The sequence below is a fragment of the Eschrichtius robustus genome, chromosome 15 (genome assembly GCF_028021215.1).
Source record: "Eschrichtius robustus isolate mEscRob2 chromosome 15, mEscRob2.pri, whole genome shotgun sequence".
Classification (NCBI taxonomy): Eukaryota; Metazoa; Chordata; class Mammalia; order Artiodactyla; family Eschrichtiidae; genus Eschrichtius; species Eschrichtius robustus.
Genome location: NC_090838.1, coordinates 88,084,539 through 88,108,115, shown reverse-complemented (window position 1 = coordinate 88,108,115; position 23,577 = coordinate 88,084,539). Strand labels below are relative to the sequence as shown.

The window sequence follows — 23,577 nt, the reverse complement described above, 5'->3', positions numbered from 1 at the left end:
GTTCAAGGTAAAAAATTTGGACTTGGGGGTGAAAAAATACAAACACATCACTTTGATGTACTGTCAATCACTTTAGGAATTACCGTATAATTTAATTTAGAGAGTAAAATCAGTTTGTAGTTTATCTCTATTTTTAGCTTAAGATTATATAACCCTTATTAATCAAATGGCTTCTTGACTCAACAAATAATAAACCCCATATATCACCAATATAATTTAGTTTTAAAATATCAAATTTTATTAAGAATTACAGCTACTAAGTGCAGGGTTCTGGGCTTGCTACTGTAAAAGATAGAAAAAATAAGCCAGACACTGTTTTCTATGTTTGCAATCTAGTTGGGGAGTTAAAATATATTGTCTTGTATTTACTTTTTGTTACTTTAGCATAAGTAGTCTAGAAGATATTGTAAGAAATAAAAGAGGCGAGTACTTTTAGTTATGGTTATCAAGATCTTTGCTAGACGATGTGGAGTTTGAGTCCTGAAGGATGAATGGGGTTTCTTTTATCTTGAAAGGGGTAAGAAAGGACATTCCAGACTAAAGGAATGGTATGAAGCAAAGGATAAAGGTGGGAAAGTCCGTACATAAATGGATCAGTTTATGACTAGAATAAAAGTATATGTCAGTGGAGTAAGGGCTTGAGAGGTAGACTAGACTAGAGCAGGAGTCTGAAAACATTTTCTGTAAAGGCCCAGATAAGAAGTAGCTTGGGCTTTGCAGGCCATGTGACTTCTGACACCGCTATTCAACTCTATTGTTGTAGTGTGAAAGCAGCTATAGATAATATACAAATGAATGAGTTTGGCTGTGTTCCAGTATAATTTATTTATGAACACTGAAATTTGAGTTTCATATTCTTTTTACCTGTTGTGAAATATTCATCTTGTTTTGATTTTTTTTAACCATTTAAAAATATAAAAAACATTTTCAGCTTACAGAGTTACAAAAATAGGAGGCAGGCTGGATTTGGCCTGTGAACTATATATAGTTTGCCAATTTCTAGACTACATGGTAGAAGCTGTTCAGTGGGCCCTATAAGAGGTTTATACTTTGCTTTCTTATAAGCAATGGACATTCTGTTTGTTTTTTTTTTTTAAGTGGAAGAAATATGATGAAAGCTACATTTTTACAATTTTAATCTGGTAACAATTCTTTATTATCTCTATGTAATCTTTCTATGTTATCATCTTATATAACAATTTCTCCTTCAGGAGAATTGGAGGAGGGGGAAACCATAGACTCTTTTTTTTTAAAATTAATTTATTTATTTGTTTATATTTTTGGCTGCATTGGGTCTTTGTTGCTGAGCATGGGCTTTCTCTAGTTGCGGTGAGCAGGAGCTACTCTTCATTGCAGTGTGCGGGCTTCTCATTGCTGTGGCTTCTCTTGTTGCTGAGCACAGGCTCTAGGCACGCGGGCTTCAGTACTTGTGGCATGCAGGCTCAGTAGTTGTGGTCCACGGGCTTAGTTGCTCTGCGGCATGTGGGATCTTCCCAGACCAGGGCTCAAACCTGTGTCGCCTGCATTGGCAGGCGGATTCTTAACCACTGCACCACCAGGGAAGTCCCCATGGACTCTTTAGAAGGCTGTTAACAGTAGTCCATGCATGAAGCATTAAGGGACTAATCTAGGGTGCTATCAGTGGAAATAAAGATAGGGACAGATGCAAAAGACACTGAAAAGGAAGACTTAACAAGATTTGATTTTAGCACAAAGGAGGGACAAATGGAGATCACTGAAGTTCTGTTTTGAATGACTGAAGAATTGTGGTAATAGAAAAAGAAACAGGAAAGTCATCGGTGATTTGAGGGAAAAGATGTGTTTGGTTTCAGAGAGATAGAGTAAGATGATGGTGGTACATCAGGTAGTAACTGCCATCAGGCAGTAAGAAATGTGGGACTGGAGTGGGGAGAGAGGCAAGAGCTGAGTATGTAGATTGAGAAGTCATTTGTTTTGAGCCTTCAGAATGGATGAAGTTTCTGAATGAGAAAGCTATAAATAGAGGAACAGAGAAGTCAAGATGGAATCTTGGGAAGTTTTATTCAATTGGTAGAGGAACCTTTGAAAGAGATAAAGAAGACAGGAATCTAAGGCAGAACAGTGTTATACGCCCAAGGAAGGAAGGAATCTCAAGGAGAGTGTTGAAGGCAATGGCAAGTGTTGCCGAAATATCAAGAACAGGAACTGAGAAGAGGCCATTAGATTTGGTGAGGTCATTATGTTAAATTCTGCAGAGTGGTGGGTGTGGGAGCCAGGTTAGATTGGGGAGAGAGAGTGGGAGGTAAGGAACAGGCAAGATGTACAATCCATGGCACTTAAAAAAAAAAAAAGCCTGTCAAAGGAAAAAGAGACATTTGATGGTAAATGGGGCAGCAGGATTTAGTGACAGTTTTTCAAGATATGGGAGTCGTGTGCATGGTTGAAGAAGCAGAGAAAGAGCCAGTGGAGAGGGTGGTATTCAAAAAAAAGTAGGATGTGAAACAAAAGTAGGATTCAAAAAGTAGGATATGAAATCATCTGTAGATATGGAATAGATTTGGAACCCGAGGATGGTTGTTGAACAAGTGTGTAAAGAGTTTGTTGGGTTGTCAGTAAGGATTGATGGGCCTTTCTGTCAGGGTAAAAGTAGCCAGGACATGGAAATGGCATATGCATTTTGGACAGAAAGACTGGAACACTATGATATTTTTTAAACCAGTATTCTACCTGAATTGTGCTGAATTCAAATTTATCACAAAATGGATGGAGTAAACCCACAGCCAACATCGTTCTCAGTGGTGAAAAACTGAAACCATTTCCTCTCAGATCAGGAACAAGACAAGGTTGCCCACCCCCACCACTATTTTTCAACATAGTTTTGGAAGTTTTAGCCACGGCAGTCAGAGAAGAAAAAGAAATAAAAGGAATCCAAATTGGAAAAGAAGAAGTAAAACTGTCACTGTTTGCAGATGACATGATACTATACGTAGAGAATCCTAAAGATGCTACCAGAAAACTACTAGAGCTAATCAATGAATTTGGTAAAGTAGCAGGATACACAATTAATACACAGAAATCTCTTGCATTCCTATACACTAATGATGAAAAATCTGAAAGAGAAATTAAGGAAACACTCCCATTTACCATTGCACCAAAAAGATAAAATACCTAGGAATAAACCTACCTAAGGAGACAAAAGACCTGTATGCAGAAAACTGTAAGACACTAATGAAAGAAATTAAAGATGATACAAATAGATGGAGAGATATACCATGTTCTTGGATTGGAAGAATCAGCATTGTGAAAATGACTATACTACCCAAAGCAATCTACAGATTCGGTGCAATCCCTATCAAACTACCAATGGCATTTTTCACAGAACTAGAACAAAAAATTTCACAATTTGTATGGAAACACAAAAGACAATAGCTAAAGCAATCTTGAGAAAGAAAAACGGAGCTGGAGGAGTCAGGCTCCCAGACTTCAGACTATACTACAAAGCTACAGTAATCAAGACAGTATGGTACTGGCACAAAACAGAAATATAGATCAATGGAACAGGATAGAAAGCCCAGAGATAAACCCACACACATAGGGTCACCTTATCTTTGATAAAGGAGACAAGACTATACAGTGGAGAAAAGACAGCCTCTTCAATAAGTGGTGCTGGGAAAACTGGACAGCTACATGTAAAAGAATGAAATTAGAACAATTCCTGAAACCGTACACAAAAATAAACTCAAAATGGATTAAAGGCCTAAATGTAACTCCAGACATTATAATACTCTTAGAGGAAAACATAGGCAGAACACTCTATGACATAAATCACAGCAAGATCCTTTTTGACCCACATACTAGAGAAATGGAAATAAAATAAAAGTAAACAAATGGCACCTAATGAAGGTTTTGCACAGCAAAGGAAACCATAAACAAGACGAAAAGACAACTCTCAGAATGGGAGAGAATATTTGCAAACGAAGCAGCTGACAAAGGATTAATCTCCAAAATATACAAGCAACTCATGCAGCTCAATATCAAAAAAAACAAACAACCCAATCCTAAAATGGGCAGAAGACCTAAATAGACATTTCTCCAAAGAAGATATACAGATTGCCAACAAACACATGAAAGGATGCTCAACATCACTAATCATTTGAGAAACGCAAATCAAAACTACAATGATGTATCGCCTCACACCAGTCAGAATGGCTGTCATCAAAAAATCTACAAACAATAAATGCTGGAGAGGGTGTGGAGAAAAGGGAACCCTCTTGCACTGTTGGTGGGAATGTAAATTGATACAGCCACTATGGAGAACAGTATGGAGGTTCCTTAAAAAACTAAAAGTAGAACTACCATATGACCCAGCAATCCCACTACTGAGAAAACCATAATTCAAAAAGAGACATGGTTCATTGCAGCACTATTTACGATAGCCAGGACATGGAAGCAATCTTAAGTGTCCATTGACAGGTGAATGGATAAAGAAGACGTGGCACATATATACAATGGAATGTTACTCAGCCATAGAAAGAAATGAAATTGAGTTATTTGTAGTGAGGTGGATGGACCTAGAGTCTGTCATACAGAGTGAAGTAAGTCAGAAAGAGAAAAATACCGTATGCTAACACATATATATGGAATCTAAAAAAAAAAATGGTTCTGAAGAACCTAGGGGCAGGACAAGAATAAAGATGCAGACATAGAGAATGGACTTGAGGACATGGGGAGGCAGAAGGGTAAGCTGGGACGAAGTGAGAGAGTGGCATGGACATATATACACTACCAAATGTAAAATAGATAGCTAGTGGGAAGCAGCCGTATAGCACAGGGAGATCAGCTTGGTGCTTTGTGACCACCTAGAAGGGTGGGATAGGAAGGGTGGGAGGGAGATGCAAGAGGGAGGGGATATGGGGATACATGTATACATATAGCTGATTCACTTTGTTATACAGCAGAAACTGACACAACATTGTAAAGCAATTATACTCCAATAAAGATGTTAAAAAAAAAAAAGTCTAAAAAAAAAAAATGGATGGAGTACCATATATATTTCTTAGTGAAACACTGTCTCTTTCATTGACTGCTTCCAAATTAATTTTTTTTTTAATTTTTGGCAAAGATATTGTAAACCAAGCTTTTATTTGTAGACATTCATTTACATATGGGGGCATCATTTGCATTTATTTGTGTAAACTCATTGAAGAATTATACCATTATCCTGCCATATGCATATTAATATAGGTTTGCATTTTAACTGGCTGGATATAAGATAGCTGTATTTATTTCTGTTCTAAAGCTTGTTAAATAAAAGTCTATCTGTGTATTTAATAGGCACAGGAAGAAATTGCCCGACTTCGACGAGAAATGATGAAAAGCTGTAAATCTCCTAAATCAACAACAGCACATGCCATCCTCCGGCGGGTGGAGACTGAGAGAGATGTGGCCTTCACTGATTTAAGAAGAATGACCACAGAACGAGATAGTCTAAGGGAAAGGCTAAAGGTTTGAAAGAATTTTATCTATACGAGCATTTGTGAGACACAATGCAGTGACATTGAAAGCGCTCTGTTTTGTTTTTGTTTTTTAAACAGATTGCCCAAGAGACAGCGTTTAATGAGAAGGCTCACTTGGAACAAAGGATAGAGGAGCTGGAGTGTACAGTTCATAACGTAAAGAAAAAGCACTTTTCCACTTTCGGCTATAAACTCTCAGTGGTTTCCCCTTTTCCCCTTTTTCTGTGTTCAGAGAAGTTGGTTTTTTATAATAGTGTTTGTAATCCTAAGATATTTATAGTAGTATGTATGGTGTAAATAGTCACTTTTTCATTATTTATTTCCTTCTAAAAAATGTGAGTAAAGTCTTTTTTTGTGTTAGGTTGCAAAGTGTGTTCTTTTAAAAAAAAAACATTAGGGATGCATTCTAAGGGATTTTAGCAACTTTTTCATCTCCCTGTTCCATTAACGATAACATTGCCAGGGATAGAAAAACTGGCTTATTCTACCTAAAGAGTAGCTAGGGTAGAGAAAATTATAATGAAATGGCAATTAATGAAATGTATTTAAACTGAATTTAACTGTGAAGCATCACCTTTTTACTAATCAAGGATTTGAGATGCTATGAATATATATTTGAAATGTTTTGACTATATGAACAGAATTAAGGGAATTCAACTTTCTGTTAACCAAATTTAATTGATTATATTTCTGAATTCATCTGTTTTATGTTGTTATAATGAGTTTTTAAAAAAGCAGGAGACAGGAGAAAAACATTATTTGTCATAATCCCACTTTATATATGTAATTTGTTAATGCTGAGCAACAAATAAGAAATCCTTTTGCAAATAAGCTGTGTGTGCTATAGTCCAGCTGAACCAGACTGAAAATATAGATGCGTATACTGTGATAGTCTTTATGGAGAAGCTGTGCAGTGGCTTGTCTGAGTTCCTGCTCCACGGTCGCCTTGTCCATACAGTCTCCTGCAATGTTCAAGTCTAATCTGATCATCTCATTGTGTGAATCTTATATACCGGTTTGTACAAAGAGAGGATGTCTCTTTGGGAAGATTACTGAAACGTTTTTAGTGATGGCAGTAACTTTGTCATTCTGCTTGTATAGCTCGATGATGAACGTATGGAGCAAATGTCAAATATGACTTTGATGAAGGAAACCATAACCACTGTGGAAAAAGAAATGAAATCGCTAGCAAGAAAGGCAATGGATACCGAAAGTGAACTTGGCAGACAAAAAGCAGAGAATAATTCTTTGAGGTAAACTCAATTACCATTAAACAACTAATAGTTTAACTATAAATAATAGCTCTGCTTTTTGTAGTGTATTTTATAGTGATAATTAAGTTATTTGTTGACTTTATTTTCTGAGAGGATTATTATGAAGCAGTCGTAGACACCTTAGCAGACATTAAATGATTTCCTGAAGGTCAGTCACAGACTGGGAATGCCACACTTAACTAATCTTATATTTGCAGAAAGCCTCAATGTTTAGCTGAAGTAGCTTTTACAAAGCCCTTCTGTGTAAAGAGCATATTTGACTTTGATATTTCACTGTTTAATTTATTTTTGTTTTTTATTTTATTTATTTATTTTTGGCTGCATTGGGTCTTCGTTGCTGCACGCAGGCTTTCTCTAGTTGCAGTGAGCGGGAGCTACTCTTCGTTGTGGTGCGTGGGCTTCTCATTGCAGTGGCTTCTCTTGTCGTGGAGCATGGGCTCTAGGGCGTGCGGGCTTCAGTAGTTGTGGCGCGTGGGCTCAGTAGTCGTGGGGCACAGGCTTAGTTGCTCTGCGGCACGTGGGATCTTCCCAGACCAGGGCTCAAACCCATGTCCCCTGCATTGGCAGGTGGATTCCTAACTACTGCACCACCAGGGAAGCCCTCAGTGTTTAATTTACCTTATAACTTTAGTTATGTTCTGGGATCTGAATGATATAAGAAAGCACAAAGCACTGGTTTGATAGTAGCTTAGGAAGGGGGTAGTTTAGCATGTAATAAAAGCCATAGGAGAGAAATAGGAACATGTTATAGAACTTCTGTTAATTGAATGCCATGTACTGTGCTTAGCACTTTCTACATATTGCAGAAAGGTAGCAGAAGATATTCCAATTGAAGCAACCTACAGGCAATGACTTAGGGGAATAAGTTTTTGAAGACCTCCATGTTAGTGTTTTACTTGTAGTATCTATTGATGTGAGAAATAGACATTCTACAGATTCAGTAAGGTTGAATTTCAGTGCATCTATGAACATATGAAATATAATAGTTCATATGAGTATGAAGTATATTATTAAATCTACAGATAATACTTGGTTCACATGTGAATTCCCAGAATCCCCTCTTTGGTCTTTCACGGGTCTGTGGTACATATATTGGAATCACTTGTCAGGACAGAGAGTCACTTAAATTTTTTCCCTTCATTTATTTTTTACTTTCCTGCTTAAAAGGATATTGCAAACTCAGGTAAAATAAAAATAATAATAAAATAAGAAGGACAACAAAGAAAACTTTGGAAAATAGAGAAAAGCATACAGGAAATTTAAATCACCCATGATTCCATAACCCAGGGAAAACTATTATTAATATAGATCATTTTTCTAACCAGAAATAGATCTGTCTGTGTGTATAAAAGCTTTCTATGTAATTGATATCATCCTATATTAAGTTATATATTTGGCCAATTTCACTTAATTGTATACCATAAGCATTTACACGTCATTAGAAATTCTTTGAAGGCATTATCGTGGTTTATTAAAATATTCTAACAGATAAATGTACAATAATTTAGAGGTTTTTTGTGTACAGTTGTTTTCTTTTAACAGTATTATTCAAGTTTAATTGATATATGTACAGTAAACTACACATATTTAAAGTGTTCAGTGTGGTAAGTTTTGACATGTGTATGTACCTGTAAAACCATCACCACCCTCAAGATAGTGGCCCTATCCATCACTCCACAAAGTCTTCTCGTACTCCTCTAACCTCTCCCCTACCCTGCCCTCCCCAGGCAACCACTGATTTGGCTTCTGTCATAGAGATTTGTTTGGATTTTCTAAAATGTTATATAAGTGAAATCATACAGTATATATTCTTTTGTTGGGCTACTTTCACTCAGCATCATTATTCTGAGATTTATCCATGTTGTCACATATAATCAATAGTTTATTCCTTTTTATTGCTGAGTAGTATTCCATTGTATGAATATACCACGTAAATATTTCAGTTGCTTCCGGTTTAGGACCATAACAAATAAAACTGCTATGAGTATTCTTATATGGGTCTTTGTATGGACATATGCTTTTATTTCTCTCGGGTAAATACCTAAGACTGAGTCTTATGATGGATATATGTTTAACTTTTGAAGAAACCATTAAACTGTTTTCCAGAGTGGTTGTATTATTTTATTTTACATTTGCACCAGCAGTGTGTGAGTGCCAGTTGTTACATATCCTCACCAACACTTGGTATGCAGTATCTTTATAGTTTTAGCCATCCTAATAGGTATGTATTATGGTTTTGATTTGCCTTCTCTAATAACTAGTAATTTTGAGCATCTGTTCATGTCCTTATGTGCCATACATATATCTTCTTCAGTGTCTGTTCCAAACTTTTGCACACTTTTATTGAGTTTTTTATAGTATTAAGTCATAAAAATCCTCTCTATATTCTAGATAAAAGTCCTTTGTTAGGTACATATATGTTTGGCAAATATTTTTTTCCCAGTCTATGGCCTGCCTTTTTATTTTCTTAAGTGTCTTTTAAAGAGGAAATGTTTTTGATTTTTGATTAAGTAAAACTTACTGATTTTTTAAAATTTATATCCAGCTTTTGTGTTCTTTTAAAGAAATTGTTGTCAAGCCTAAGATGAGATTTTTCTCCTGTGTTTTCTTCTAGCAGTTTTATAGTTTCAGTTCTTAAATTTAAATCTATGCAAGTTAATTTTTGTATATAGTACAAGGTGTAGCTCAAAATTCAGTTTTTTTTGCATATGGATATCCAATGGTTCCAGCACCATTTGTTGAAAAACTTCCCTTACTTGTCTACACTGAATTGTTTTGTATCTTTGTAGTGAGTCAGTTGTCCATATATGTGTAAGTCTGTTTCTTGATCATCTATTTTGTTTGGTGGATCTATATATATCTTGATGCCAATACAACATTCCTGATGTCTTTTTTTTTTTTTAAATCCTCAAATTAGGTAATGTTAGTCCTCCAACTTTGTTCTTTCTCAAAGTTGTTTTGGCTGTTCTGGTTCCTTTGCATTTTATTTTAATTTTAGAATTAGCTTCATAGTGTAAACACAAAAGCCTGCTTGGGGATTTGATTGGGGAAAAACTCCCACTCATGAACACTTTCCATTTCTTTATTTAGGTCTTTAATTTCCCTCTACAATGTTTTATACATATAGATCTCTCATTTCTTTTGTAAGATTTATCCCTAAGTATTTTCCATTTTTTGATGCTGTTGTAAGTGGAATTTTAGAATTTTACTTTCTGATTGTTTATTGCTTGTATACAAAAATAGCAATACGATTGTTTTTAAAAAATAAACTTTGTATTATATAACAGTTTTAGATTTACAGAAAAATTGTGAAGATAGTGAAAAGTTCCTACATACCTCACACCCAATTTCCTCTGTTAATAACATCTTACATTAGTATGGTACATTTGTTAAAATTAATGACTCAACATTGATACACTATAATTAACTAAAGTCTGTAATTTATTCAGATTTCCTTAGTTTTTCCCTAATGTCCTTTTTCTGTTCCAGGATCCCATCCAGGATACCACATTACATTTAGTTGTCATGTCTCCTTAGGCTTCTCTTGGCAGTCTCAGACTTTCCTTGTTTTTGATGACCTTGACAGTTTTGAGGAGTACTGATCAGGTATTTTGTAGAGTATCTCTCAGTTGGGGTTTGTCTGATGGTTTTCTCATGATTAGGTTGGGTAATGTTTTTGAGAGAAAGATCACAGAATTAAAGTGCCATTTTAGTATACACAGATACCCAGGATGTCATGAGTACATCCTATTGATATGATTCATTACTGTTGATTTTGACTTTGGTCACCTGGCTGAGGTAATGTTTGCCTTATCCAGAATGTCATATAATTGAAATCATACAGCACATAGCCTTTTCAGACTGGCTTCTTTCACTTAGTAATGTGCATTTAAGGTTCATCCATGTCTTTTCATACCTTGATACCTCATTTCTTCCCATTGAATAATATTCTATCATATGTATGTACCACATTGTGTTTACCTATACACCTATTGAAGGTCATCTCGGTTGCTTCCAGTTTTTGGCAGTTGTGAATAAAGCTGCTATAAACTTTCATGCGCAGGTTTTTGTGTGGACAGAAGTTTTCAGATCAGTTCAGGAAATACCTAGGAGCACAATTGCTGAATCATATATAGAAAAACTTATTTAGCTTTGTAAGAAACTGCCAAATTCTCTTCCAAATTGACTGTAAAATTTTGCATTCCCATCAGCAGTGAAGGAGACTTTCTGTTGCTCCACATCCTTGTTGGCATTTGGTATTGTCAGATTTTTGTATTTTAGCCATTATAAGTGTGTAGTGATATCTCATTGTTTTAATTTGCAATTCTCTAATGACAAGTAATGTGGAACATCTTTTCATATTGCTATTTGCCATCTGTATGTCTTTGATGAGGTGTTTATTGTTTAAATGTTCTTAACCAATTATAATTCCAGTGACTTCTGCTTTAGATAAGCAGATCTCAGTTGTAAGTCTCCTAATTTGCCATACTTTTCAGTTTTTGGGGTGGTGATTTGTCTTGCAACTCACTACTCTGATATGTCCATGAAAAGTCTTTGATTCTCAGCTTATTCGTCTTTCTTTTTATTTCCCCCATAACAGTGGGAATGATGGCTCCTAAGCTCTTTACATGTCAGGGCTAAAGCCAAAAGTCCTGCAATTTATTTTTATTTGTTTATCCAGTATTCTACAACCGTGCTAAATATACCTTTTAGTTCTAGTAGCCTTTTTATAGATTCCATTCAATTTTCTACATAGATAATTAGATCATCTGCAAATAAAGACCTTTTTACTTGTTCAAGCTGCATGCTTTTTTGTGGATTACTGAGAGTGTTTTTTCAGGAATGGATGTGCTTTGTCAAATTGGTCAGGGTATGTTATACTTTTTATAAATTTCTGGTCTCAGTTAACTAATACTTTGTTTAAAATATTTTTTAACTCTATTTTTATAAATGAGATTGGCTAATTATTTGCCAATCTTGGGGGTTTTTTAAATCAGATTTTGGTATCAAGGTAATATAAACTTTATAAAAATCTTTCCAATTCATTTTGTCTTCTTTCATTATCTGGAATAATTTATTACTTCCCAGTGAAGCCAATTAGGTCTCAATTTTTCTTTGAGGGAAGCTTTTATTTGTTTAATGGAAAAGGACAATCAGAAATTTCTTCTTATGCTTTTCAATATATATATTTTTGTGGCATTGGTCCATTTTCCCTAAATTTTAAAACATTTTTAGAATAATGTTGTATACAATATTCTATCAACATTTTACTGTCCACAGAATCAGTAGTGATTTGCTCTTTTTCTAGTCTGTTATTAGTCTTTTCAAAGGACCAATTTCCCTATTGTTTGTCTTATTAGTTCATTAACTTCTGTTCTTTATTATTTCCTTTCTTCTATTTTCTTTAAATTTATTTTCTATTTTTTAATTTCTTAAGATGGATGCTTACATTTATTACTTTTAAGTCTTTTTTCTCATATAAACATTTAAGGCCATAAATTCTCCTCAAAATACGTCTTTTAATGTAAGCTACAAGTTTTGTTATGTACTTCTTTCTTTATAAAATATTTTCTAATTTCCATTATGACTTTTTATTTGATCCATTGGTTATTTATAAGTGTGATTTTAAATATCCAAAAAACATAATGAATTTTCCCTTTGTGATTGATTTCTTGCTTAATTACGTTGTTTTGTTAACATACTGTTAGATTTAAAATTTCTGAAATTTGTTGTTCTTTACTTTTATGGTCAGTTTTTGGTAATGATCTGTGTATACTTGAGAAATTATAAATTCTGAAATAGTTGGTGCATTGTTTTTGTATTTGTCCCTTTGTAATCAGATTTGTAATCATGTTATTCAGATGTCCTATATTTGTACTAAATCTTGTGTCTCATTTACAGGAATTTCACTGAAAGAGTTGCCTGAACTTCTGGCTCCAATGTCTCACTTCTTGTTTTCTCTTGAACCTACTATAATCTGCCTTTCTCCCTCACCATCCTATCAAAACTTCTTTTCAAGGTAATATTTACTTTCATGTTGCTCAATCCAGTGGTCAGTTATCAGTCTTCATTTTATTTGACCTATCGGCAACATTTGACAAAGTTGATTACTTACGTTCTCTTTCTCTGCTCCTTTAAACACTTTGTTCATTTGGCTTCTGAGATACCATGCTCATTTGATTTTCTTTTTATCTCTTTGGCTGTCCTATTCAGTCTTTCCTGATAGTTCTTCCTCATCTCCTTACCTCCAAATGTTGGAAGTGTCCCTGAGTTCAGTCCTTAGACTACTTCTTTTTTATATCTATACTCATCCCTAGGTGATCTCATTCACTTTCATGTATTTACTCTTGACTCTCAAATGTATATCTGTAGCCTGGACTTCTCTCTTGAACTGTAAACTTGAATGTCCAACCACCTTGTTGTCATCTTCACTAGGATGTCTAATAGGCCTCTCAAAATTAACATTTCCAAACCTGAGTTTCTCCACCCTTCGCCCTCTGACACACACAAACCCGCTCTTTCAGTCTTCTCATCTCAGTCAATGGAAACTCCATTCATACTGAAACCTTGAAGTGATCCATGATTTCTCTTTCATATACCCATATCCAATCCAGTTGATTTTGTCTTCAAAATGTATCCAAAAGCTGAGTGTTTCTCGCTACCTCTGTTGCAACCTTACTGTACTGAAGGATATTTTTGCTAGGTAGAGAATTCTACAGTTTGGGAATTATTTTTATTTTAACACTTTGATGATATCCTACTGTCTTCTGACTTAAATTATTTCTGCTGAGAAGTCAGCTGTCCGTGTATTTTAATAGGTTAATGTCTTTATAACGCACTCACATTTATCATAGATTTCATATATACGTGTATAAAAGGCAAAGAATTATAATGAACCTATGCATAGTTAAAATACCATTGTCTCTGTTATCCATTTTGTCAGTTCATGAGAAAAATTTTAAGTTTATCCTACATGTGAACTCCACTCATTAGAAGTTAAGTCCTGAGCACAGTTCAGCACATGCTTAGGTTTCTATAACTCTAAACTGAGGTTCCATAGTGTTCAGGCTGAACCAGCCAGAAAGAAATGTATCTATTGCTGTTTATGTTTCATTGCTGGTGAAAAAAAAAAAATCCCCAGGTTTCAAAACCAATACTCATTTTCTGTGTTTCTATACTGCTTACATGAACTTTTCTTTCTAAACAGGTGTATTTTAGTAGTAGAAGTTCTTCTGTTTGGATTTCTATGTCAGATAAATCAGCACTTCTAAAAAGCTGGAGTGTTTCAGAATATTTCCTAGAAGCATATCATTAAAAAAAAAAGGTCTCTGTGTGTCTGCATTTGTGCATCAAACATCTCTAGGCCCAAGAAGTTAGAATATCCCATGGAGTTGAATGACTGATAGAGCTATTTGTTACTAAAAAGTTAGTTTGGGTCTCCATGTCCAGTGATTCCAAAACTGGTTTGGTTTGAATTTGGATATTTGAAGCTAAAAAGATTTCAATATTAAAATCTAATCTAGATGACATGATATCCTAGAAAATCCAAAAGAATCAACAAAAAAATCTGGAACTAATAAACATTTATAACAAGGTTGCAGGATACAAGGTTAATATACAAAGTCAGTTGCTTCCCTATTTACTAGCAATGAAGAAGTGGAATTTGAAATTAAAAACACATTTATGTGAGCACCCCCTCCAAAAGAAATACTTAAGTTAAATCTAATAAACTTTGTGTAAAATTTATATGAGGAAAACTACAAAACTGGTGAATGAAATCAAAGAAGAACTAAATAAATGAAGAGATATTCCATGTTCATGGAAAGGAAAACTCAATATTGTCAAGATGTCAGCTCTTCCCAGCTTGGTCTACAGATTCAGTGCAATTCTGATCAAAATTGCAGCAAATTATTTTGTGTATATTAACAAATGGATTCTACAGTTTATATGGAGAGGTAAAGAATTAAAAGATACTGAAGAAACACAATTGGAGTACTGACACTACCTGACTTAAGACTTTCTATAAGGCTACAGTAATCAAGACAGTGTGGTATTGGCAAAAGAATAGACAGACCAATGGAACAGAATAGAGAGCCCAGAAATAGATCCAGATAAATATAGTCAAGTGATCTTTGATAAAGGCAAAGGCAATACAATAGAGCAAAGACAGTCTTTTCAACAAATGGTACTGGAAAAACTGGACATCCACATGCAAAAAAAAAAAAGCAAAACCAAAAAACCATAAAAAAAAAAACCCTGAAACAAACAAAACCCCACCCACACACACAAAAACAAAGAATCTAGACAGAGACATTACACCTTTCATATTAACACAAAATGAATCATAGGCCTAAATGTAAAATGCAAAGCTATGAAACCTCTAGAAGATAACATAGGAGAAAACGTAGATGACCTTGGGTATGGTGATTACTTTTTAGATACAACCCTTAAGCACAATCCATGAAATAAATAATTGATAAACTGTACTTCATTAAAATTAAAGACTTCTACTCCACACAACACGATGTCAAGTAGATGGGAAGATAAGCCAGAGACTGGAAGAAAGTATTTGCAAAAGACACCTCTGATGAAGAACTGCTATCCACAACTCAATTTTAAAAAGACAACTCAATTTAAAAATGGTCAGAAGAACTGAATAGACATTTTCCCAAAGAAGACATATAGATGGCTAACAGGCACATGAAAAGATGCTCAACATCACTAATCATCAGAGAAATGCAAATTAAAACCACAATGAGATATCAGCTCATACCTGTCAGAATGGTCATCATCCAAAAGACCACAAATAACAAATGTTGGGGAGGATGTGGAGAAAAGGGAACCCTCGTGTACTGGAAATGGAAATTGATGCAGCCACTATGGAAAACAGTATAGAGGTTTCTCAAAAAACTATTGATAAAAATAGAACTACCATATGACCCAGCAATTCCACTCCTGGGTATTTATCTGAAGAAAATGAAAACACTAATTTGAAAAGATACATGCAGCCCAGTGTTCATAGAATCATTATTTACAGTTGCCAAGATATGGAGAAAACCTAAGTGTCCATCAACAGGTGAATAGATAAAGAAGATGTGGTATATATATGTGTGTGTGTGTATATACATGTATGGGAATATGTACATATATATTCATGAATATGAATACACAATATATGAAATTTTGCCATTTTGCCCTTTGTAACAACATGGATGAACGTGGAGGGTATTATGCTAAGTGAAATAAATCAGACTATAAATGGCATATAACCTTTAAAAATTGTGAATCACTATGTTATACACATGAAACTTATATAATATTGTACATCAACTGTACCTTAAGAATAGATAGATAGATAGATAGATAGATAGGTTTTCCAAAATATACAAAGAACTTTTAAAAAACTCAACAATAAGAAATAACCCACTTATATAATGGGCCAAAGACCTTTACAGACATCTCACCACAGAAGTTATACAGATGGCAAATAAGCATATAAAAAGATGCGCCACATCATGTGTCATCTGGAAATGCAAATTAAAAACAACAATGAGGGCTTCCCTGGTGGCGCAGTGGTTGAGAATCTGCCTGCCAATGCAGGGGATGCGGGTTCGAGCCCTGGTCTGGGAAGATCCCACGTGCCACGGAGCAACTGGGCCCGTGAGCCACAACTACTGAGCCTGCACGTCTGGAGCCTATGCTCCGCAACAAGAGAGGCCGCGACAGTGAGAGGCCCACGCACCGCGATGAAGAGTGGCCCCCGCTCACCGCAACTAGAGAAAGCCCTCGCACAGAAACGAAGACCCAACACAGCCAAAAATTAATTAATTAATTAATTAAAAATGCAACTGCGGGAAAAAAGAAAGAAGTTTAAAAACAACAATGAGATACAAATACATATCTATTAGAATGGCCAAAATTGGAAACACAACAAATGCTGGTGAGGATGTGGGTCAACAGGAATTCTTATTCATTGCTGGTGGGAATTCAAAATGGTACAGTCACTTTGTAAGGCTGTTTGGCAGTTTCATACAAAACTAAACATACTCTTATCATATAATCCAGCAATCATGCTTGTTGGTATTTATCCAAAGGAGTTGAAAATGTATGTCCACACAAAAACCTACATGCAGTGTTTATAGCAGCTTTAGCCATAATTGCCCAAATTTGGAAACAACCGAAATCAATTCTAGGACTCTGAGCTGGAGATGGCAACTGTATGTCAGATCCCATATTAATGTCATACTGAGAACCTTCACTATCTGATTTCTGGCCAGACAAATCACCTGACAAGACGTTTTCCAAAATTGCTTTAAAAATCTGTGATTTGGTTCTGATTATTTCATTTTGTGAAGGAAGCATTCTGTTCTGTGCAGTGAGGTTTATAAGTGCAGATTTCTCATCTTGAATTTTAAGTCTTAGAGTCATTCTGAGGTAACAAAGCATGAATTTCAGCCTCTGCTAATCAAACTGTTGCTTGTAATATTATTTGTTAAAATGCTGAGTGGAAACTATAAAAAATATCACCATACATTACAGCTTGGTTTATCAGTGCTGTCAATCTGTAGAGTTTTCTATTTCACTGGTTTGAGTTTCTCTGGAGAATCTACTTGATTATAACCAACTATCTGTAAAAGCATTATTTTGAGTGTCTCTGAATGAGTGTCTCCCTTAGAAATGGACAAAAGTGTATACATCTGAGCTATAATGGAGAGTGCAACTTGAGAACCAAATGGTAATTTGTTTTGAGAATAAGACCATACAGAGAAATCAGGGAAATCACACCCCATGGCAGAACCCTGATTTTTAACACCTCCTACTAAGGCTGCACAGAGGGTTGGTTTTAAGCCCCACAATAGGCATTTGATTAAAAACCATGTTAGATAGCTTAACCAAAGTCCCTTTGGGCTTTGGTAAAAGCAACTCCTAAACATATCTTGAATGAGTTTTCTGAGTGCCTGTTTTCTCATATTGGAGTTAGAAGAGTCTGTAAAAGAAGCTACCAGCTTTACTTCTAAAGTTTCTATTTCTTGAATGTCTGTTTTCGGTGTGGGTTTATTGGTCAGTGATTTAAAGGTCTGATTTGAGAACTTCTGATTATGAATGTAGTTTTCCATTTTCCTTTTTCTTATTAGGTATATTCTTGTGTTGTGCAGGGGTCTTATGGCTATTTGGGAAGACATGTGGCTGCAGTGCAGTTTAACAGGATAAGGACGGCCACAGTGTACACCGGAAGGTTTTGCCACATCCTCCGCTTGTCTTTTCTGGACTCATTCATTATCATATGCATTGATATATTTATTATTGTAATACATTTATGGCCCTTATATTAGCGTCCATTTTTTAAAGAACTTTTTAATGGAGTTGATTTACAGTATTGTGTTAGTTTCAGGTGTACAGCACAGTGATTCAGTTATATACATATACATATATATATTCCTTTTCAGATTCTTTTCCCTTATAGGTTATTACAAAATATTGAGTATAGTACCCTGTGCTATACAGTACATCCTTGTTGGTTATCTATTTTATACATAGTAGTGTGTATATGTTAATCCCAACCTCCTGATTTATCCTTTCTCCCACCCCTCTTTCCCCTTTGGTAACCATAAGTTTGTTTTCTATGTCTGTGAATCTCTTTCTGTTTTGTAAATAAGTTCATTTGTATCATTTTTTTTTAGATTCCACATACAAACGACATCATATGATATTTGTCTTTCTCTGTCTGGCTTACTTCACTTAATATGCTGATCTCTAGGTCCATCTATGCTGCTGCAAATGGCATTATTTCATTCTTTTTTATGGCTGAGTAGTATTCCATTGTATATATGTACCACATCTTCTTTTTCCATTCATCTGTCGATGGACAATTAGGTTGCTTCCATGTCTTGGCTATTGTAAAGAGTGCACCAGTGATCATTGGGGTACATGTATCTTTTCAAAGTATGGTTTTCTACAGATATATGCCCAGGAGTAGGATTTCAGTATCATACTGTAGCTCTATTTTTAGTTTTTTAAGGAACCTCCATGCTGTTTTCCATAGTGGCTATACCAATTTACATTCCCACCAACAGTGTAGGAGGGTTCCTCTTTCTCCACACCCTCTCCAGCATTAATTATTTGTAGACTTTTTGATGATGGCCATTCTGACTGGTGTGAGGTGATACCTCATTGTAGTTTTGATTTGCATTTCTTTAATAGTTAGCGATGTTGAGCATCTTTTAATGTTCCTGTTGTCCATCTGTATGTCTTTGGAGAAGTGTGTATTTAGATCTTCCCATTTTTTGATTGTGTTGTTTGTTTTTTTGATATTGAGCAGTATGATTAGCATGCATTTTAAAAGTGTTTTACAAGAAGAAAGCTAAGAAAATAGTCCGTCAGGGCATTTAAAGGGATTCTTCTTGGACTACAGTAGAATTTAACTATATTTTAAAATACTTTATTACTGTTGATTTACTATGCCATTCTGCAGGCATTGGTACTTTTTTCCCCAGATGCATACTGAATGAGAGTTATCAGGTAGGATCTTATAACAGTCAGGTATAGTGCACAGAATGTCGTCTCCATCGTCAAGGGCAGCTCTCCACCAAAAGCCAGATAAGTACCACTGTAAATCCTTGCTGCCCTGATCCTATAACCCAAGGACACAGTGGTGGTTCCCCTGATAGCTTCCAGAGCAGCCAAACTGTTTTCCAAAATTGTTTTACCATTTTATATTCCCACCAGGCGTGCATGAGAGTGCCAGTTGCTTTGTATCCTGATCAACACTTGATATCATCTGTCTTTTTACTTTAGTTATACTAGTAGGTGTGTAGTATCTTAGTGTAGTTTTAATTTGCTTTTCCCTAATGATCAGTGATATTGATTATCTGTTCATTTACTTATTTGCCATTCATATATCTTCTTTAGTGAAATATCTGTTCAAGTATTTGCCCATTTTTTATTGGTTTGTTTATCTCTTTATCATTAACTTATAAAAGTCCTTTATAGGGTCTAGATACAAATTTTTTGTCAGATACATGTTTTGCAGATATCTTGCCCCAGTATAGAGCTTGCCTTTTTATTTTGTTATCAGTGTCTTTTGATGAGCAAAGACTTTAAATTTTGATGAAGCACAATTGAAATTATTTTTCATTTATATCATGCTTTTTGTGTTCTATTTAAGAAATCGTTGCCAAACCTAAGGTCACTAAAAATTTTTGCTGTGTTTGTTTCTAGCAGTTTTATAGTTCTAGCTCTTACATAAATGTAAGGTCTGTAGTCCTTTTTGAATTAATTTTTGTGTAAAGTATGAGATAAAAGTAAAGGTAGTTTTTTTGTTTGTTTTTTGTATATGGGTATCCATTGGTTATTTGTTAAGATTATCCATTCACCCACTGAATTGCCTTGGCATCTTAGTGAAAAAATTGGTTGACCATATATGTGAGTCTGTTTCTGGACTCTATTCCATCGATCTATTTTTCCATCTTTATGCTAGTATCACTGCCTTGATAATTGAAGCTGCATAATTAGTCTTGAAATCAAGTACTGTTAAGTCCTCCAACTTAGTTCATGTTCAAAGTTGTTTTGGCTGTCCTAGGTCCTTCACATTTTCATATAAATTTTAGGATCGTCTTGTCAACATACATAAATTATTATTGGGATTTTGCTTAGAATTATGTGGAATCTATAGATCAATTTTGGAAAATTAACTATGAACAATATTGAGCCTTTGATCCATAAACAGAAAAATCTCTCTCCATTTATTTAGATCTTTTAAAATTTCTCTCAACAGTGTTTTATATTTTTTCAGTGTACAAATCTTGTACACCCTTTGTCATATTTATACCTAAGTATTTCACATTCTTTATGCTATTATAAATGCTTTTTTTTTTAAATAAATTTATTTATTTTATTTTTAGCTGTGTTGGGTCTTCGTTTCTGTGCAAGGGCTTTCTATAGTTGCGGCGAGCAGGGGCCACTCTTCATTGCGGTGCGCGGGCCTCTCACTATCGCGGCCTCTCTTGTTGCGGAGCACAGGCTCCAGACGTGCAGGCTCAGTAATTGTGGCTCATGGGCTTAGTTGCTCCGCGGCATGTGGGATCTTCCCAGACCAGGGCTCGAACCCGTGTCCCCTGCATTAGCAGGCAGATTCTCAACCACTGCGCCACCAGGGAAGCCCTATAAATGCTTTTTAAATTTCAGTTTCCTATTGTTTTTTTGCTAGTACAAGCAGACCTTGGAAATATTGCATGTTCTGTTCCAGACCACCACAAAAGCAAATATCACAATAAAGCAAGTCACACAAATTGTTTGGCTTCTGAGTACATATAAAAGTTATGTTTACACTATACTGTAGTCTCTTAAGTGTGCAATAGCATTATGTCTAAAAAACAGTGTACACACCTCAATTTAAAAAGACTGTATTGGACTTCCCTGGTGGCACAGTGGTTAAGAATCTGCCTGCCAATGAAGGAGACATGGGTTCAAGCCCTGGTCTGGGAAGATCCCACATGCCGTGGAGCACCTAAGCCCATGCGCCACAACTACTGAGCCTGCGATCTAGAGCCCGTGAGCCACAACTACTGAGCCCGCATGCTGCAACTACTGAAGCCCGTGTGCCTAGAGCCCGTGCTCCACAACAAGAGAAGCCACTGCAATGAGAAGCCCATGTATTGCAACAAAGAGTAGCCCCCACTCGCCGCAACTAGAGGAAGCCTGTGCACAGCAATGAAGACCCAACGCAGCCAAAAATAAATAAATAAATAAAATAAAAAGACTTTATTGCTAAAAAAATGCTAACTATCATTTGAGCCTTTAGCAAGTCAATCTTTTTGCTGGTGGAGGGTTTGAAATATTTTGAAAATTACCAAGATGTGACACAGAGACATGAAGTGAGCAAACACTGTTAGAAAAATGGTGTTAATAGATTTGTATGATGCAGGGTTGGCACAAACCTTCAATTTGTAAAAAAAAAAAAAAAAAAAAAAAGCAATATCTGCAAAGTGCAGTAAAGCAAAATGCAATAAAATGAGGTATACCTGTGTAAGAAACAAAATTGATTTTTGTGTACTGCTCTTGTATTTTGCAATCTTGCTAAAACTCACTTGTTAAGATAGTTTTTTTTTGGTAGATTCAGTAGGGTTTTCTACATAGATTATCATGTTGTCTGTGAATAGAGAGTTTTGCTTCTTCTTTTCCAGTCTGAATGCCTGTTTCTTTTTCTTGCCTTCTTTCTCTGGCTAGAACCTCTAGTATAATGTTGAATAGAAGGATGAGAACAGCCATCCTTGTTTTATTCTTAATCTTAGTAGGAAAGCATTCAACCGTTCACCATTGTGATGTTTGCTGTAGGCTCTTTGTAGGTGCCTATTATCAGATTGAAAAAGTTCTATTCCTAATTTGCTGAGAGTTCATATGAAGAGTGGATATTGAATTTTGTCAAATGTCTATGTTGCATCTATTAATCTGGTCATATGGCTTTTTTCTCTTTTTTTTTTAGGGTGTTAATATGGTGAATAACATTAAATAATTTTAGATTGTAAACCAACCTTGCATTCCTGAGTTAACTCCACTTGGACATGATGTATTATAGTTTTTCTATATTCTTGGATTTGATTTACTAAAATTGGTTAAAACTTTTTATGTATATGTTTGTGATTTCTCTCAAAAGCATTATATTGATAGTTTTAGCTTTTATATTATGTCTTTTGTATGTGATGTGATGTAGGGGTCAAGATTCATTTTTTTCCCCACATGGCAATTCACTTGTTCCAATACCAATTGTTTCTTTTCCCCATTGTATTGCTTTTCGTTGAAAATTAATTGACTGAATAAATGTGAGCCTATTTCTGGGCTCTCTATTATGGTTACTATAGTAAGTCTTAAAGTCAGGTTTGGTAAGTCTTCTAACTTTTCATCTCATGTTTTCAATTTATTTGTCCTTTTATACTTCATTCTGAGAAATATCCTCAATTTGGTCTTTCAGTTTGCTAACTCATTGATCAGCTATATTCATTCTGCTATTTACACCATCTTTTTTTTTTTTCCTTTTAATTTCATCTACTACATTTCTCATACTTGTCACATCTGTTTCTCCCCTTTGTTCTTTTTTCATATTGCTGATATCTTTCTCTTTCTTTTAATATGTTTATTAGTCTAATTAAAAATTTTTGATCTATTTCTTCTAATATATCTGGTATTGCTGGATTCTGTAATCAGTATATTTTGTTTCTTTTGAAATGACTTGTCTTTTCAAATGTCTTATCATTTTGGTCTGTGAGCACATTTTTCCATCGAGATATAAGTTATTATGTCATACAGTGCTTTGGGGGGAACAGCCTCATTGAGTTCACACTATGGGGGATGGAAGAGTACTAAGATGGGAGAGACACCATAAAATTGCAATAACATTTTGTCTTACATAACATCTGCTTTGTCGGTTTTTCACCTTTTGCTCCCCTGGGTGAAGCAGCAGTAGGAGGCACTCCTTAACAACCTTGGCTGCATATTGGAATCAAATAAGGAACTTTAAAAAAAATAGTGATTCCTAATTCCCACCCTGATATTTTTATTTATTTAGTTTAGCTGTGCAGCTTGGATTTGAGAATTTGTTTTACTTCTTAAATTTAAAATAATTTAGGGTGGAAGGAGGTTGCAAAAATACAGAGAGATTCCTTCACCCAGTTTCTCACAGCTATTACATTTTATATAACTATAGTACAATATCAAAAGCAGAAATTGTCACTAGTTCAATGTGTATGTATAGTTTTATGTACTTTTATCATTGTATTCCATGGTATGGATGTACCACAATTTAGCCATTCATC

At 35.1% G+C, this 23,577-nt stretch overlaps 1 protein-coding gene across 14 annotated transcripts in view; it reads left to right on the top strand.

Moving 5' to 3' along the window:
• Positions 1 to 23,577, top strand: part of TSGA10 (testis specific 10) — a 101,630-nt gene that overhangs the window by 31,648 nt on the left and 46,405 nt on the right. For all 14 annotated transcript variants that reach the window (XM_068564202.1, XM_068564201.1, XM_068564197.1 and 11 more), the window contains 3 exons: positions 5,314 to 5,484; positions 5,574 to 5,651; positions 6,597 to 6,748. In XM_068564202.1, coding sequence (XP_068420303.1) covers positions 5,314 to 5,484; positions 5,574 to 5,651; positions 6,597 to 6,748 — 401 coding nt within the window. The remainder of the gene's footprint in view (positions 1 to 5,313; positions 5,485 to 5,573; positions 5,652 to 6,596; positions 6,749 to 23,577) is intronic.